The 17,063-nt window shown below is 41.3% G+C and overlaps 1 protein-coding gene across 17 annotated transcripts in view; it reads left to right on the top strand.

Annotated features, from left to right (window-relative positions):
* Positions 1–17,063, top strand: part of LOC118099626 (neurexin-3b) — a 280,728-nt gene that overhangs the window by 242,314 nt on the left and 21,351 nt on the right. For 14 of the 17 annotated variants that reach the window (XR_004694317.2, XR_004694316.2, XM_035144315.2 and 11 more), the window contains 2 exons: positions 4,246–4,335; positions 6,112–6,422. Coding sequence is in view for 15 of the 17 variants with exons in the window: in XM_035144315.2 (XP_035000206.1) it covers positions 4,246–4,335; positions 6,112–6,422 (401 nt within the window). In the remaining 2 variants the exon portion in view is untranslated. The remainder of the gene's footprint in view (positions 1–4,245; positions 4,336–6,111; positions 6,423–17,063) is intronic. The other 3 variants (XM_035144322.2, XM_035144321.2, XM_035144325.2) reach the window with 1 other exon arrangement.

The following is a 17,063-nucleotide window of genomic DNA, read 5'->3' as shown; positions in this document are numbered from 1 at the left end:
TTTTTGTGTTAAAACACGTTTGCTGTAAACCACTTGACTTAACCAATGCAAAAAGTGCAATATATATGTAAAATTGTGTAATTAGAAAAGAGTTCAGCAAAGATTTGTACATTCGATAAAGTTTGTTGAGAAATAAAAACACTCAGCCAGTCTGTTTTATCAGGACATGCGTCATTGAGGTTTTATCAGATTTGTCTGACATTCATTCTCATTAAAATATTGCTGAATTCTGATTGTTGGACAAAGATACATGACGAGTGAAAAGACTGCAGGCAAAAATGGAAATTTCCATCAAATGCCATGAAGTGGCCACTTAAACATCCAGGAAAACTGTGCGTCTTGTGTAGTGACCTCATGCTGACCTTATAGTCTTAACTAAAAACTACAATCAAAACCCTTCTTCGTTTATTTATGGGTCTGTCTTTATGTGAATGATTTGAAATAAACTTCCTATGTGAATGTAACTGCAGCAGCTGTGGCTAACAAGAGATTGTGGTGTAGGGTTTTATTTGTTTAGTTGTCATCGATCAACAGAACAAAGAATTTACAATGAGCCGGTCGATGAGTTAGCCTGGAGGGCGAATCTTTAGTCTGTAATATGTGTTCCCTGGTCAGATGTTAACAAGATAATCTTAGAAAATACAACTAAATTATTATTTTTTAAATCATCATAACTTAATAAATACGCACAGGTAGATGTATACTGATGCATAATTCCTCAGTATAAGATAAGCCGCAATGAGATACTGGTCACAAGCATAGATTCTATATAGATGATGGACGACATGACTGCTCCCCAAAAGTGAATCCAAAACATGTTGGTTGTCTCCTGGTGGCTGGCTGTAGTATAGGTCATATATCATGCATTGCCATGTTAGTGGATGGGACATGGATCAAACTAAAAGGGCCCAAGTACATGTCAAATAAATTGGATGCTATAGAAACGGGATGAAACATCTTGATTGACAGCTGACACTGGCTCACAATTGGTTGAGTGTGTGTGTATCAGCGGGACCTTACTTAGGCGGCTCCATCCGCTCCTTTGCAGACTCTGGCTCCAAAAGCAAAGGATGGCTGCTTTCTTATCCGGGATGTTTTGGCAGTCTATGGTCACAAGAGAGCAAGTAAGTCTGTGGCTGCCAAAGCCTTGAGTGTATTGGAATGAGCAATGGTTTGTTTTAGTGTTAGAGAAGCAATTATTGTTTCAAAATCCATTAAATTGCTATAAGGGAATTAAAATAGCATTTCATGGACGTTTGTCACAGCCTTTCGTGTGAGGTTGATTAATACTTTTGTTTGGCAAAATATTAAGAAAAGAGAAATTAGATTGTCTGAATTAGATTGTGATTAATCAGAATAGGCAGACGTTGGTAAAAAGTAAAACAGAGATCAATTTTTACATATAAAGCACTGTCTATTTTGTGCACTAGTAAAATCAAGGTTGAACAGTGTGTGAGGCATGAAAACTGAAATACCAGTTTTAGTTCCAGTAACACAGGCTCTGTGACAGTGACAAAACAGCAAACCCATAATGGCACTAAATTACCCTTTCCTCTTTCCTCCAGTAAACTGAACGGTTGATGAAAAATCTTTGAGAAAACGTCTCTGTCCACTCTGCTTTAGAAAAAAACCCTTGAAGGCCGAGGGATTTTATAATAAACAATAGTGCTTTCATTGGCAAGGTCATCCATTCCTAAGTCACCTTTAGAAATGTAATATCAAATTGACAAACTAGAGAGATTTTTCTCATTAGTTGAACAATTAGCTTGTGGTGTATTCATTACAGGGGGGACTGTCACCTCATTAATCACCCAGAACAATGTAAGACCTATACCTGAGACCACACCGTTAGCAATGCCCGGCAAGACTATACCTCCTTCTCTCAGCGTCAGATGTGACGTCACTCCAGCTAAATAACAACATGATGCTAAAGTTGGGACATTTAAGGGCGTTTTCACACCTGTAAGTCCAAAAAGGAATTTTGTTATATGACGTCTTGTCGTCATCAGTGGACTGCGTCTACCTATACTTGACACTGATTGGTTTGTCGACAAACGTGCGTTGAAAGTCGGCGTGTTGTTAACTTGGCTATTGTATTTGCCAACTTTTTGTGAACAAAGGGTATTTCTTTTAAAGTACATCAATATTTAAAAAATAAAATATTGAGTAATAGTCCTTGTCATTCAGTTCAAACATTACAATATATTGTCAGAGGCGAAGACTACAAGCAATCCTGAAAACCTGCGCAATATCTGGAGATACCAGTAAGGCTTCTGCTTCTTTTTCTTCTTCTATTGTTTCATGCCATCTCAACTTCCTGCAATTGGTCTGAAAGTGAACTGTCCAAAGAAGTGTTTTCATACTGCAAACTATCTGAACCATGGTTCAGTTTAATCAGGACCAAGACCACATCTTTTGCTCGGACTAAATCTTGTTTTTTTGACCTTTACAGTGGTCTGAGGCACCTCTCACAACTGTTATATTGGTTTGGATTAAACTGAGTTCAAAGGTCCACATGAAACGAGGTCGGTGTGAGAGCCCCCTGAGTTGAGATGCTCGCGGTGACCTTTTACAGATGCTGCTTGTCCTCTCTCCCCTCTTATCCCCGCCCCAGTCCTTGACCCACTCTTGCCAAACTTCTAACCTTTCTGCCTATCCTCTGGTTTCACATAGAACCATCACACCTCCCTCTGTGGCCCTTGTCCAGAGCAGAGTGTATTTGGCTTCCACCTGAAACCTGCTTGAGATCAAAGGAATGGGGAGGGAGTCCTGCTAGTTGCTGATTAACCCGCTGGCACGCTGCAGACACGGCCCTTTAGCTCCTTGAGCCCCCTCGCAGCTTCAGCCACGCTCCTTCTCAGCTGGCTGTAAACTGAGCACTTGGCTGGTTTCTCCCTAAATACAACGAGGTATAAAGGGACGACAGGAAGATGGAATTCAGAGAAGCGGAGGAAATTGAGACAAGCTTATGATTTGTCTAATTACTTTGGAGCATAAGTGGCTGAATGAATGGTTTCATAAAAAGTGCGTGGCGCTCACTCTTAATATACAGTTTTAATGAGCAGGTGAAAACTGTGCAGTTTTAAAATTCAGCAAAAAACTGAGCAGTGGTACCAGGCGTGAATACGATGCTTCTGGGTGGAGCAATGAGCTAGGGATATCAAAGCACAGACACCTTTCCAGGAGGCCGTTTCTCACAATTACGAAGCCTTGCCCTTTCAGTTGTGTTATAAATGTTGACATACCGGTGCATTCTTTTTTTCCTTCCAAATGCCTCCCCACCAGGGTACTGAGTGACATCATGGTGTCATTCATAATTCTATACAGGCTTCACACCCTTTTGTCGTACCTCAGTGTTTCAAAGCACAGCTGCACGTCTCAATTCTCAGCTTTGACAGACGTACTGTGGCTTTCAGAGGGAGTTCTCCTGTGATTGTCATCCTGGTACGTATGCCACGAAAAATTCTATCATTCTAGAAATTATACACACACAACCTTCCCTGTAAAAAGCTGCTCCATTATCTTTAATTCCCATGTCTCGGAAGAAGGGAGAGTGTCAGCTGGGGCATAGCTCTTTCTTTTACCCGAAAGGCCTCCCACCACGTCAGTAATGATCTCATTTGTATGCATTGTCTTCTTCAAATCTGTGTCACTATGGGACTCCTCTCCCAGTAGGTCAGTACTTCAAATTACCACTTCCTCCTTTCACATTGCCGCCCCTTTCCCTCCAAACTGGCTGCACGGCCACCTTTCAGCCAAACGAGCCACTAAACCAAATCATCCCTTGGCCCTTGAAATGTAAAAGCGGGTGGTGTCCAGTGGGAAGAATTACTGCACATAAATTACCTCCAATGTGCTTCAGAGAAGAGCACTTAATACATTGTTAACCACTTGATGTCTTTACAATGAAATATGAGCAGTAATATGTGTAGACTCTGATGTATTTCCTGTGTTTTTACCTATTGTTGCAGGTTACTTATGCAATGTGTTGTTTCCTTGACTGCTATGGATATGTGCTGTGCTTTTAATCAATAGATATTCTCTTACATAATGGTGTGGAGTGTGCTTTATAAATGTGAATTTTAAACAATTTAAACTAAAGCAGAAAAAAAAAATCATCATAAAGCTTCTATAAATATTTCTAAACAAAGATAAAACTCATTATAAACCTACTGTATAAATGTGTGATGTCTGTTGCCGTTGCCGACTGTTTCAAGCTGTTTGTTAAATTCTCAAACTTTAAAGGCAACAGCGACATTGAGCGCTATCAAATGGCAAATAAGAAAATCCCGTTCAAATATACCCGGCCAGTAGAAGATTGGCTTCAGGAGAAAGGTAAATCTTTATCGCACTTCTAGAATGTTTTTCTTTTTCAACTTCTGTCATCTCATCGGCTTGTTCCCTTTTCAACCTCTGAGAATGAATAACCATCCCTTAAACCATTTTAAAAAACAAGTAAAACAGTAAACCGCTTTTTTGTTACTTTGTGTACTTTCCTTTGTTTTCTTTCTACTTCTTCCCCCCTTTTTGTCATCGTCATGGTTTTTCAATTTTTGTTGACTCATTGTGTCCAGTTAAAGGGACTGGGAAGAGATTTTTATAAACAGCGCAGCAGCAAGGTTTTTTACGTATCAAGAGCTGCTAATCTCTTGTGCAAAATTGTCGAGGGGAAGTCATTATCTATGCTGCAACAGTAGGCCAAATGTTTTGAGAGGAGAATTAGCTCCCTTGGCTCAAATCCTCTGCAATGTTTGAGAACAAACTAATCAGCGGGCGTATCCCCCTGAAAACTTTCCAAACAGCAGGTACTTTTCCCTGCTGTAGTTTATCTGACTGCAGTTATACACATCACACTCTATAAAACCCTCACTTGTTTGCTGATGGAGAGCTAATTGGAGCCTTTTTGACGGCAAAGCGTCACAGTGAGCCGTGCCCGGGTGCGCGGCGCCCTGAGAGAGTTGTGCGTTTCCGTCACTGAGATTATCGAGTCAGCGCCTCGTTTGTGTTTTAAAACATTTGCGGGGTTTTAAAAGTCTGCTCTCCCTCTTCTTGTCTTATTTTGTTTTTTTCAGTTCGTATTCAATTTTTTCTGATTCAACATAATACCATTATAAACTGCATTTAAAGTCCATTGCACATAAACATCTTAACCTGATTATAAAGTCCCTTTAACAAACGTTTAAACACAGACAGGTCTGAGGAATCCCATTACTGCTGCATGCATGACTCCACACATGCTATTTCATTTTTCCGCTTCTGTGATATGAACGTCCTGCCCCTGTCATTCCATGCCCGATGTATTTTGTATTATAATTGTGCGGAAGCCGCCAATGTCGCAGGCTTTCGCTGCTACATGTCTGTAAATTATACAAAGAGATTTTTAATTATGATTCCTGTATTGTGAACGTTTGCCGTATTTTTATTTCTTAATTAATGCATGAGCAGTGTGTTCTGACAGCGATATTTAGGCTTCTCCTAATGAAATTCATCGCGACAGGTAGTGAGTGTGTATTGCTCATACTTTATCATAATATGCCAAAGCCAGGATATGTATTTATTAATCATTTTACCGCATGAGTCCACTGCTTTGTCCACAGAATATTACAAGTTTCTGCGCAACGTGTTCCAGCTCATTTTTCAAATCTTTTTTTCACACCTGCATGTGTTCGCTCCCCTCTGATAATGCTGCTGTTGTTTTCAGCATTAGTAGTCTCTGTCAGTGCTGCTTTTTCTCGTATATCACGAGAAAAAGCCTTCCTGCCGAAGATAACAGTGCATATACAGTAGCTGCAGTCGTTTAAAAAGAACAGAGAGGTTTTGGTTGGTGGGAATTGATAGCTACTTTTATCTAAAAACATGTCGAGTCACCATTACAGTTCATTTTAACTCCATCCACACTCTTTTAATCGAGCAGTGAAGCAGTACAGTATAAGAGTTAACATACATGTTTAATGTCTCACTACTGCATTAATTTTGCAAAGTGTAGTCCCTTGTAAAAATGGTACAAGTTACATGGTGGTGCTTTATATGGCAGCTTCATCTGTCACATCACATCATCCCTTCATCCGTCCTCATACACCCGTTAATGCTCTCTCCTCCGTCCCGCATCAGGCCGGCAGCTGACAATCTTCAACACTCAGGCCACTATCTCCATCGGCGGAAACGACCGCAAGCGGCCCTACCAGGGCCAGCTCTCTGGCCTCTACTACAATGGCCTTAAAGTCCTCAACATGGCCGCAGAGGGCCACGCCAACATCAAGGTGAACGGCAGTGTGCGGCTGGTGGGCGACGTGCCGACGAGCCGGGGCGCGGCGCGCACCACCACCTCGGTGCCGCCGGAGATGTCCACCACCTTCATCGAGACCACCACCACCTTGTCCACCACGACCACGAGAAAACAGCGTTCACCACCCACCATTCAGGTACAGCAGCAATTGACGTGAAGGGATACAAAGGAAGCTGTGCGTATGAGTGCGTATGATATGAAATCGCAGAGGGCACGTTTGTGAGTGTGTTTGTTGGGTGAGTTGCTGTGTGATACAAATCTAAGTCTGAGGTTGAACACTTGAAATGTTTTGAAGAGGTCAAAACAAGTATTGGAACACTCAGAGGGAGTGTTCCAATACTTAAAGAAAACAATCAAACAGGGAAGAAAAGTATACATCATATCGTTATGCATCAGCTCTTTTATAACTCCTTGATTTTGATAAATAAACCTAACACCATTTTTTTGCCAAAACAGACATTTATATGATAAATCTGTATATTCTATTATTTATTTGCCTGTCACACCTGATCTTATTTCTTTGCTCTTCATTATTATGCAAATATTGGACAGACGTGTCAAAAACTCTAAACACATAAAAGCATATACACAAAAGCGTTGTTTTTAACAGTCTCCATGTTTTTCCAAAGTCGTTATGATTTCACAACTCGGGTAATGGGATCTTTCTAGGAACACGTGAATGCCCAGTCAAATCCACTGTTTACCAGAGTGTGTGGCATTCAGGTGTTTTTTTCCTTCACAGGAGATTTGGATACTCTTGCTGCAGGCTTGGAGATGTGTGAAGCATGACTATCTGTGCCGTAAATGTTCTGTTTCCTTGATTCAAATTTAAAGTGAAATGTCCAAAGGAAACAAGAGGCAGTTTTTTATGTGTTTTTGGAATTGAGTGTGGGCGGATTGTAGCCGCGTTGCTTTTTCTACTACTAACTCACTCAAGGTCAGGATACTGTATTTCTCATTCTATTGAGGATTGAAGTGCTGCTGTTCATTGAGGTATACAAAGCCGACCTTGCTGCTTCCCTCTCTCTCTCTCTTGCTCTCTCTCTTGCTTTCTCTCTGTTTGTCCGTCTCTCTGTTTCTGTCTCTGTCCGTCTCGATCTGTCACTCACCCGATCTGGCCTAACAGAGGCCTTTCTCGAATATGTCCGGGGTCCAAGCCAATGAATGTCACCACCGTGCCAAGAAAGTAATCACGCCGAGCAGTCCTTTGACACCCAGAGGACAAATTGAACCATTGGTTGTTCATATTAAAGCAGTAACTCTCCCTCAGGGGTGAGTCTGGGTTGGGGAGAGGTTGGTCGGTGGACGGCAAAGGGGGAACCACTCAAATCGGCCCCTTCACCCCAACAACAGATTGCCTGGCGTGCAGTGATGATGGCCCCTCATGTCAGTGCTGACACTTAAATGTCTCTATACTGTAGGAGGAGGTGTGGGGAGGCCAGAGTCGAAGCTGTTAGAAAGCCACTAAAGACCTGGTGTCAAGCCTTCATATGTGGGGTTTGACGGTCTGGAGCCAAAGTAAAGCGGTTGATATCCACTCCGTCTAGGTCTAAGAGATGAGTTATCTGGAATGATGATGACTGAGCTGAGATACGTTACACCGCCGTCTCCGCCACCATCAACAAGGTCACAATGGATTAGAAAAAACATGGCATCTCTGGGAAAATGGCATTTAGTGTCATAGGCTATTAATATCAGAGGAAGTCAATAAAGTTCTGTGTACGACGAAAAAGAGCTTTTATATGAAGCACTCTTCTTTTTCCAAGGTGAAATGATGAAGTGATACCTCTTTTGTCAATACCCAGGATGCAGCTGTTAGATGCAAGATGCTGCACTTTCCGAACTTAGCAATACAAATGTAGGCTGTTGTTTTTCTTGCCCTCACTTTAACTTTCAACTTTTCACTTTACTGTTGTGTTCCTTCTGAGAGCGCGCCTCGTTCATTCTTCTTCCAGGGGCTCCCATGGCAGCGTCTGCCTTGATTTACACCGCGGTGTCACAGAATTTCATTTGCCAAGGCCTTTAATTTTACAGTTCCCTGGTTGGCTGTCAAACGCTGTGGTGTGAGAGGTAAGGAGAGGGCCCGTACCGGTTTGGCAGATTTCTCCACCCCTCAGGGTAGGGGAGTAAAGGGAGCCGAGCTATCATTAGTGATGTATTGCAGCGCTGGAAGAGAGCTATAGGCATCTGACACGGTGCTAGGTTTAAACGCGCGTGCAGCTCTGTGAGGGGCAGGCTGTGTGGACCAAAACTGTGTCTGTTTTGGTATCTTCTCACACATCTATTTCTGTTCCACTTTAGCAACACGAGCCCTTTCTTTTTTTGAGGTGGGAAGTGGTGAATCCCTCACCCTCTCAGGATCAACAGAGAGAGAGAGAGAGGCAGGGCTGGGAGGTGGAGAGAACCAATCTCACGCTTAATTAATGATAGCTCCACAGGGACGAGCCAACACGATAGACACGTTTCGTTTTCTTTCACTCTCCCCTTCGCTCTCCGTCACCGTGTTACTTAGCCCGTCTGTGGGTCACGCAGTCAGCCGAGGGAATCAAGATTGGCCTTGACAAGTAAAAAGGGGTTGCAATGTTTTCAAGATTCAATTTCAGCTCAAATCGCAGACTAATTAGAGATGTTTGTGTATATTTTTGGCGATTATATTGAAGATATGTTGGGATTTAAGGATTGTTTTTACATTTTAAATGTTAAAAACTTGTGAGATTTGATTTAATTTAAACACATGTAACACAAATATCCAAGTGAAATCATAATCTTTATCTAACTTCATATATACTATTTAACCACTAGTAGAAATTAGGCTAGTGGTAATTTTTTGAGTGATAATAGACTCAGGACATAGAGTATATTTTGTATTTACTCAAAGCAATGTATTCTTTTTGCATTACAAAATAATACAAATTTTAATTTGTGCAGCATCAAAATCAGTTTAAACTGATTAAATCCTTTTAAAGATCTGGATAGTTATTTTTCTGAAAGTTCCTAAACCAGAAGATGATGAGTTTTTAGATTAATTTATGGATTTTTTAAAAACAGGTCCAGGTACACGTAAGGACATAACTGAGCTACATCCACACAGTGTTGATTAGTATCTACTAATCAGAATTTTTGTTTAAAGTATTAAACTGTTAATATATGATAACTAGATGTGTTTTTAAACCTTCTTTGTTTTGTCGTGAATATTTAACGTTATACCTCGGCCAAGTTTTCAGGTGCTTTAGATTATTTATCTTAAAAAATCCCACTTAAAGAGAAAAGTCATAACAATGAAAACTAATTACAACGGTCGTCTTTATCAGCTCAGCCCGAATCAGTCGCATGTGTCCGTGTTTACTCAGGAAGTATTGAGAGGTTTTCAGTCACAGAAGCTTCATCAGCCACACAGAGCGTTTTGTCATCTGCTTTTTCCATTAAATGAAGTCTGCTGCGGTCTGAGAGTGCTGGAGATTTTCAAACCCACTGTGACAGCAGCTGTAATGAGTTGGCTCATCATATCCTTTATGAATATTATAAATGGTCTGCGACCTGGTGTGAGACGTGTCAACAAGCTGCCTCCTTCTGAGGATCACACCCACCGCAGAGTCACCGTGTTTCATCCACTTAGCAGCAGGGACGTTTCTTTGATCATGTGTCACAGAGGGGGGGGAATGCTAAGTAACCACTGCTTAGCTGTAGCTGCCTGCCCTCAATCCTTACCCATGCACTGGATATAGCCATGATAATCAATGCACATTGAAATGCTAATGTAATGGGAAGATAATGAAACGTGTTACACTAATGTATGCAGTGGTGGCTCTTGGATTTTTTTCCATATTTATTTTTGATATTGTGAGCGTTAAGTGTTTATTTAAAAAAAAAAGACAAAACAGGGGCAACTCATGGGCCGATCAGATTTCAGCTGGAGCCAATGCCCCCTGGCCCCACCTCTGGATCTGCCCCTGATTGTTTTGGCCCTAACCCTAACCCTACTTTCTTTATCATGAAGAAGTAAAAACTGAAAAGTTCATACACAACAAAACTTTACATTATTCAATCCCATCATCATAAATCCTGTATTAATTAGTTCCTTATTGACCTAGTAAGGCAAATAAATACGCAAAACTGTAGTAATGTAACACTCACTATACAGTATATAAAGAAAACCAATGGAATAAATATTAAGCTATAAACTTTACTTTTCGAGGCATTTAGTCTTCCTGCTTTTATCAAGCAACATAAATAATAACCATTTGACATTGAGCGGAGTGGTTTGTGTTGAAATTTAAACGGATAAATAATTATTATGGAAGTTATGCAACACACCATTAAAATTCTACTCGTAGTCTTGCAGCATGAAAGGCCAGTAAGGAGGATGAGAGATGAACTCCTTTTAAGGGGGAACTCCATAGATTTTACACATCAAGGTCTACTTATAAGTCCCATGGAGTACTGCTATGAAAAAACGTTATATAAATCATTTTGTGGCTCCAGTGGGAGCTGAATATTGGATAAATTGCATAAAATGATGTCACTTGAGTCAGTGTCTGTTGGGTCTGAATATTACAAGTCTACGATTTAAAAAGAAAAAAAAGGAGGGGGTATTGAGCTAGAGAGAATAGAGGTTTCTAGACCTCAGACGGCTACGAGCACAACACACCTGAATCCTCCACAGAACCCCTCAGCTGTCAAGTTGCATTTTGGGTAATGCTGGTGTCAGCCTGTCATAACCTTGTCAAAACCTGATTTGACGGGAGGAGGAAGAATGTGAGCAGTGTTGAGCTCCGCGGCATCAATGTTGACACTTAGCGTCCGTCGTGAATTTGACTATGTTAAAGTAGTGTTGTGCTCAATCAATGGAGAATAACAGCAGATTTATGTTTTTTTGTTTCAGCTCTCACATATGATTTATCTTCTGACTCCTTCAAGCCACGAACACTGTGTTGGAACCACAGATTTAAACAAGTCAGGGTTTTTATATAGGGGCGTTTTCACACCTGAACATCGGACATCAGGGTATTGTCAATTCAGTGTGTAGTAGTCTTTCCATTTAAATTGAGAAAATGAAAGCACCGGTTCATTTCTCTAATTTCATTGCCACTGTAATAGCATCATGGTTTTACTACCAACATTACCAAGTTCAGGCATAGCACTCAACACCAGTTTGAATGAGCCAAATGAAGGTCCTCGTCGTTCAAATGTTTTATCCTCAAAGTTAAAGACTGAAAGCAATTCTGAGTGACAAGTAGGGCTGCCGCTTTTTTTTCTCCTTCTATTGTTTTCACACTGCAAACAAACTAAACCATGGATGAGTTTGATTTGCACCGAGACCACCTCTTTTGGTCAGACTAAATCGTGGCCTGTTGACCTTTACCACCTGTTATTTTAGTTCAGTCTAAGATGAAAAGTCTGAAGGATATCGATCAAACAATGTGGATGTGAAAGAACCCTAATACTCTATTTCGGCTGTGTATTTTTTGAAATTGTCGATACAGTTGAAAAAACTGATGAAAAGTATTCAGCTTAAAGACTTTGGCAGTAGCTGAAGAGGCCTTCCCCTCTGACAATGCCTTAGAGTATGGATTCATCGCTGAAGTTCCTCAAGGTAAATCCACTCACCAACTCTATTTTGCCATTCAATCTGTGGAGTGTTAAGTGATAGACAGGTCTGGTTTTTTTGGGGTCAAATTATTAACCTGGAATGTTTTGAGGCTGCCGATGACTCACGACAACAACACAGACTTCATTTAGACACGGGGAGAGAAAAATCGCAATAAACCAAAACAGGTATATCTTGTTAAGTGGCTACCTGATCCCTTCAGCTCTGCAGTATTATGGTTGAACCAAAGAACAGATTTTACGCTCGCTGGTTTGATGTGTCGTTTCGGGAATGCTCATTTATGCAAGGCTCCCGTGGGAGATCAGCGTCTCTCGTTCTCAATTAACTTGCGCTGCTGGCCTGAGATGTTTGGGAACAATTAGGACGGGAGGCTGCAATCTCGAGTACCGTGGGGGAAAACAGCTGGGGGAGAGACACTGAAAGTGATTTGCATGGCTGCCGTGTTAAAGAAATTGCACGCGTCCATCATTTTCAACCGGCCTGGTGCTCAGGAGACGGGAAAATGAGAGGTAAATTGTTTGTAGTTTAATTGGCCTTTTTTTCTGCTGTGAGGCGAGAAATAATGCAAATCTAAACGCGCTTGGATCGACAGAGATTCTTCTTTGGCAAAGTGTGATTTCTGTGTTTTCTGATGATTTTTTCATGAAGTGGAGAGTAAAGGTCTTTGTGTGTGTGATCCACAACCAATACACACTGTAACTTTGTGCAATGCGTTTTATTATTCTCTTTCTTTGGAAAATTTGTAGTCGGAGATAAAAATGGAGTCAAGCAGCGAGGATGACTTTGTGGTCCTTTCACTTCCTGAAAAAGAAAACATTGGGTCCATCCAAACCTGAGAAGCCGTCAGAAACAAAGAGAATTTCATTTTCTGCCCAAACAGCTCTCTGGAACACCTTTGACAGATGCAAAAAATACAGCAAAATCGAACATGTTCTGAAAACTCGGTGTGTAAACATGCCACTGTAAGGCCGTATTTGTTTTTAAACGTGCAACAATTTCGGACAAAAAACAAGGACATTTAAAGGAAAGTAAAGAGACGGAGCAACATGCAGCTTCTGGTCATAAAGCAGAATCCACTCCACACTGTTGCTACACATGGGTTTGCACACTAAGATACCATGATGCCCACTCTTTTTTCCTCGCCTCGTCTCTTTTTTCTGTCCATAGTACGTCAGGGATGTTGCTTAACGCCTGGGGATATATGATAATCACTGATTTATTCTCTCTTCAAGATGTAGCGAGGAAGGTGCTGTGCAGCACGCTGGTGTCTCCCCGTGGTAGTCTGCTCAATGATGTTTGATGAGTGTGTTCATGAGCGCACAGGTGTGAGCGTGTGTCCGTGTGTGTGTGTGTGTAGGCAGATGTACTCCTCTTCTCCACCTGCTGTCAGTCGTCTCTTTCTTTTCAGTTAGTTAGTCTCTGTGATCACCCTCCTTCACAACCAGCGCCCAGACCCGGCAGTAATTATGTAAAGGTCAAACTAGTAGACAGGTATTCCATGGGATGTTTTCTTTATTCATTCTTTCCCTCTGCTTCTGTCTTCATCACTATACCTCCTCCTACCTGTTTTTCTGGCGGCCCTGCTAGGCACCCAAGCTCCCAGTGAATTGTGGGAGATGAATGCTGGAGGTGCGCGAGTTGCTCAGTAGGACCAATTAGCAGACGGCAGACTGATGGGAACTCTGCTGTTGTGCGTGGCTCATTAGGAGGATACACACACACACACACACACATTTCCATGCACACAGTTGGTACCAGGATCTCTTAATCTTTGTGTCCCACATCTGTATATTTATTCATTCTTTCCCTCTCATTCTTTCAACCAATTCAAGCTACCGTAACGTGCATATATTTCCACACACACGCTTATATACACTCTCAAAAACCAGTCAGCCCTGGTGCGGCCACATCCACTCATGCTGTCAGAACAGAACAGAGGAACAATATCAGGATTCTGTGTCTGTTGCCAAATAGTTCCCTCCTACCATTGACATGACAAACTCATTCCGGCACTGTCAGGCATTATCCGTCTTCTCTGTCGCCGGAGTGTGGGTGCAACATCGTGACTCCATTTTTGAATTTTTCATGTCAGTTCATGTGCAACAGAATATGTACATAAAGCTATTTCCATTATACATCTCTGTGTGAACATGTTTGTGATTGCGATTATGTGTTTGTGATCATGTGTGTGTGTGTGCGTGTGTGTGCGTGTGTGTGCGTGTGTGTATGCTCAGGGGCAGTTTGTCTCTCAGTGTGTGAGAACCAGCAGCTAGCTACAGGGCTTTTGGACCATGGGGGTTTTTGTAATGGATGTCCCCCATGCCTCACAACACAGCTTATATAGATCCTCCGGGAATGAGTGTGTGTGTGTGTGTGTGTGTGTGTGTGTGTGTGTGTGTGTGTGTGTGTGTGTGTGTGTGTGTGTGTGTGTGTGTGTGTGTGTGTGTGTGTGTGTGTGTGTGTGTGTGTGTGTGTGTGTGTGTGTGTGTGTGTGTGTGTGTGTAAACCTGCTGTCTTGTCAGCCGGCACTGTCACGGCGGGGCACTCGCACACAAAAGGGGCAAGCAAACAGTACACATTAGTTTCACACACACACACGCACGCATGCAGTCTGTGTCTGAGCCGATCGGCAGGACATCAGTGCATGCTGCGGGTGGTCCACAGGCTCACCTCATGCTGGGATGCCTCCAGAGATGGCTGACTGGTTACAAGACGATACACAACTAAAATCTAAAGCTTTACAAGTAAAGCAACAAAGTGAGCTCCGAAACTCTCACAGTGCTCACGAAAGCCGGAGCCCACCAAACTATTAAATGCAAATAACTTCAACAGAGTGCTTTAGTAAAGAGAATTAAAATGCCCTCTAATTATACAGCACGTCCTTGAGTTTCACAGAACAATTTGGGATTAAAAAGACATCCTAAATGTTATTCCAGGCCTCACATATCAAATGCATATTCTCTCCCTCTCTGTACAGATGTCATCTATCCCCCAGCACATGCCAGTAGACTTACATGGATTATCAAAGTGGAACAGTCGCTATTTAATCCTTTGCCAAGCCATTTTAGGGCTGCTGTGAGATCCCACACTCTTGATGGTGTTTAATTAACTTTTTTTCCAGCACAACGGTTCTGGGAACAAAACTATTACAAAAGTTAAACTTCTATTGCCAGCATTTTTTTTTCTTTAACACTGAAAGTTACTTTATATCAGACTTAGGAATTTGCTGCTTTTCTTGTTGAAAACCGTTTTTTACTTCACCAGTTAATTCTTAGTTAATTGGTTAGTTTACTTTTTAAGCTTTAACATGAATATTCCAACATTTGGGGGAATGTTCTTATTAAGGTTGCATGAGACCATTAATATTAATGTGAACATTTTGCTTCTGTGTTTGACACAGACATAGTTTGATAGACAGTGATTTAATGAAGCCGGCTTCATTTGCATAATGGTCCTAATATCATTGCAGAAGTTCAATCAATAAATCAATGATTCATGAGAAAAGACTGTGTCGAACACAAAAAGATATAAAGTAGCTCTATCATTAGATAATGTACCTCTGAAGTGTTTAGGACCAACTATTAGAACATCAGATTTGTCTGAGTTTAATAGAACATTGTGGGTCATCCAGGTTTTATGTCCTTTTAAAAAATGCTTGGAGTTTAGTTAGCAAAGTAGTTTGCTGATATATATAACTGGGTATCGTGTGCATAACAATGTTTCCTGATAATGCTTTTCTAATAGAAGCATATGTAAGCTAAATTGAATTAGGCCAAGCACAGAACCCTGAGGAACCCTGTGATTTACTCTGGTGTACACAGATGAACCATCATTAATTTGTACAAACTGGAATTGATATGATAAATTAAACTTGAAGATATTTCATCATTGCATAGCTAAGAACATGCCAATTAGATATTTTTCGAGATGGTGAAAGATTTATTTCTGTTTTTACTTTATTCTATTCATTGACTTTTGAGAGATGCTAGCTGCTTTATGCTTTCTTGGCTCAGAGAGATATTGAACACAACCCAGACGTGTCATTCATATTTAATCATACTGTCTGTACAACAACAAATCTCCCACAATCTTGAACTATTCGGGCACCGCCACACCAACAGAACCCCCCCGAGCTTTGCGTGGTATATGATAATAAACATTTGAGGCCGCGCTCACAGAGCTGGTGACTTATTCTACAGTCGGGGCAATGAATCTTCTCGCACTGCTATAGTGTGAATATATTTGCTGCCAGCCTACGTTATGCACTCTGACTGTGTGAATTTATGTCTGTGCGTGGAGGAGAAAAAGAGATAGACTACATCTGTGTGAGGCTATTCATGGATCCATATATGCATTACTGTATCTGTGTGCACAGATTTCACCATGTGTCTTCCAGAGTCAATAGGATTTAATTAAATATGAATCACACAGACTGCCTTTGATGTTCCACAGCAATAATGTCTTCTGTTTCATTGCTCAGCTGAGCTGTTAGCAAGGCCAAGTGATGTTTCTCCTTTGAGTCCTCAGAGAGTTGGTGCAAACTACAATGAAGACTGTTGCTGTTAATAGCAACGAGTCTGTGTGCGTCCACAGGTAGTCATCCTTACATGTGTCGGCACGCGGCGGTACTGTGGGAGGGCTCAGACGTATGGTTTATGTTAAATAATTTCTCTGTTGGTTGGTGATTACGTTTCAACTTTCATCTTCTAAAAAGAGACTAAATCGAATGCTTAATTTGGTTTGTGCTCATTAAGGAATGGAAGCCAAACGGGACCTCCGTCTAATTTGGGAGACGTAAAGCTGCCTGCGTCGGCCATTACATAACGCATTCATTGATTTGGTATTACTGCATTGAAGTCATAATAGCTTTTGACTGTGAGCAATACAGCAACGCTGAAATGGATTGAATAGGGAGCAGAGGATGTAGTCCACGAGGAGAAAGTGCAGGGTCCCGTTTCAGCTACTTGTTTCAGACTTCACACATTCTCAACAGAAAGCCAATCGCTCTCCCAATTGAACATATCCTCTTACTTATTGATTGTATTGTCCCAATTAGTGAGGTCAACTTAGGTCTATTTATAAAATCCATTGTCTCAAAAGCACGTCCAAAACATCAGCAAAAACAAAAGCCTTTTTAAATGTAGTTAATCAGCCTCCATTCACACTGTG

This window comes from Hippoglossus stenolepis, chromosome 20 (assembly GCF_022539355.2).
Source record: "Hippoglossus stenolepis isolate QCI-W04-F060 chromosome 20, HSTE1.2, whole genome shotgun sequence".
Classification (NCBI taxonomy): domain Eukaryota; kingdom Metazoa; phylum Chordata; class Actinopteri; order Pleuronectiformes; family Pleuronectidae; genus Hippoglossus; species Hippoglossus stenolepis.
This window is presented reverse-complemented; position numbering and strand designations above follow the sequence as displayed.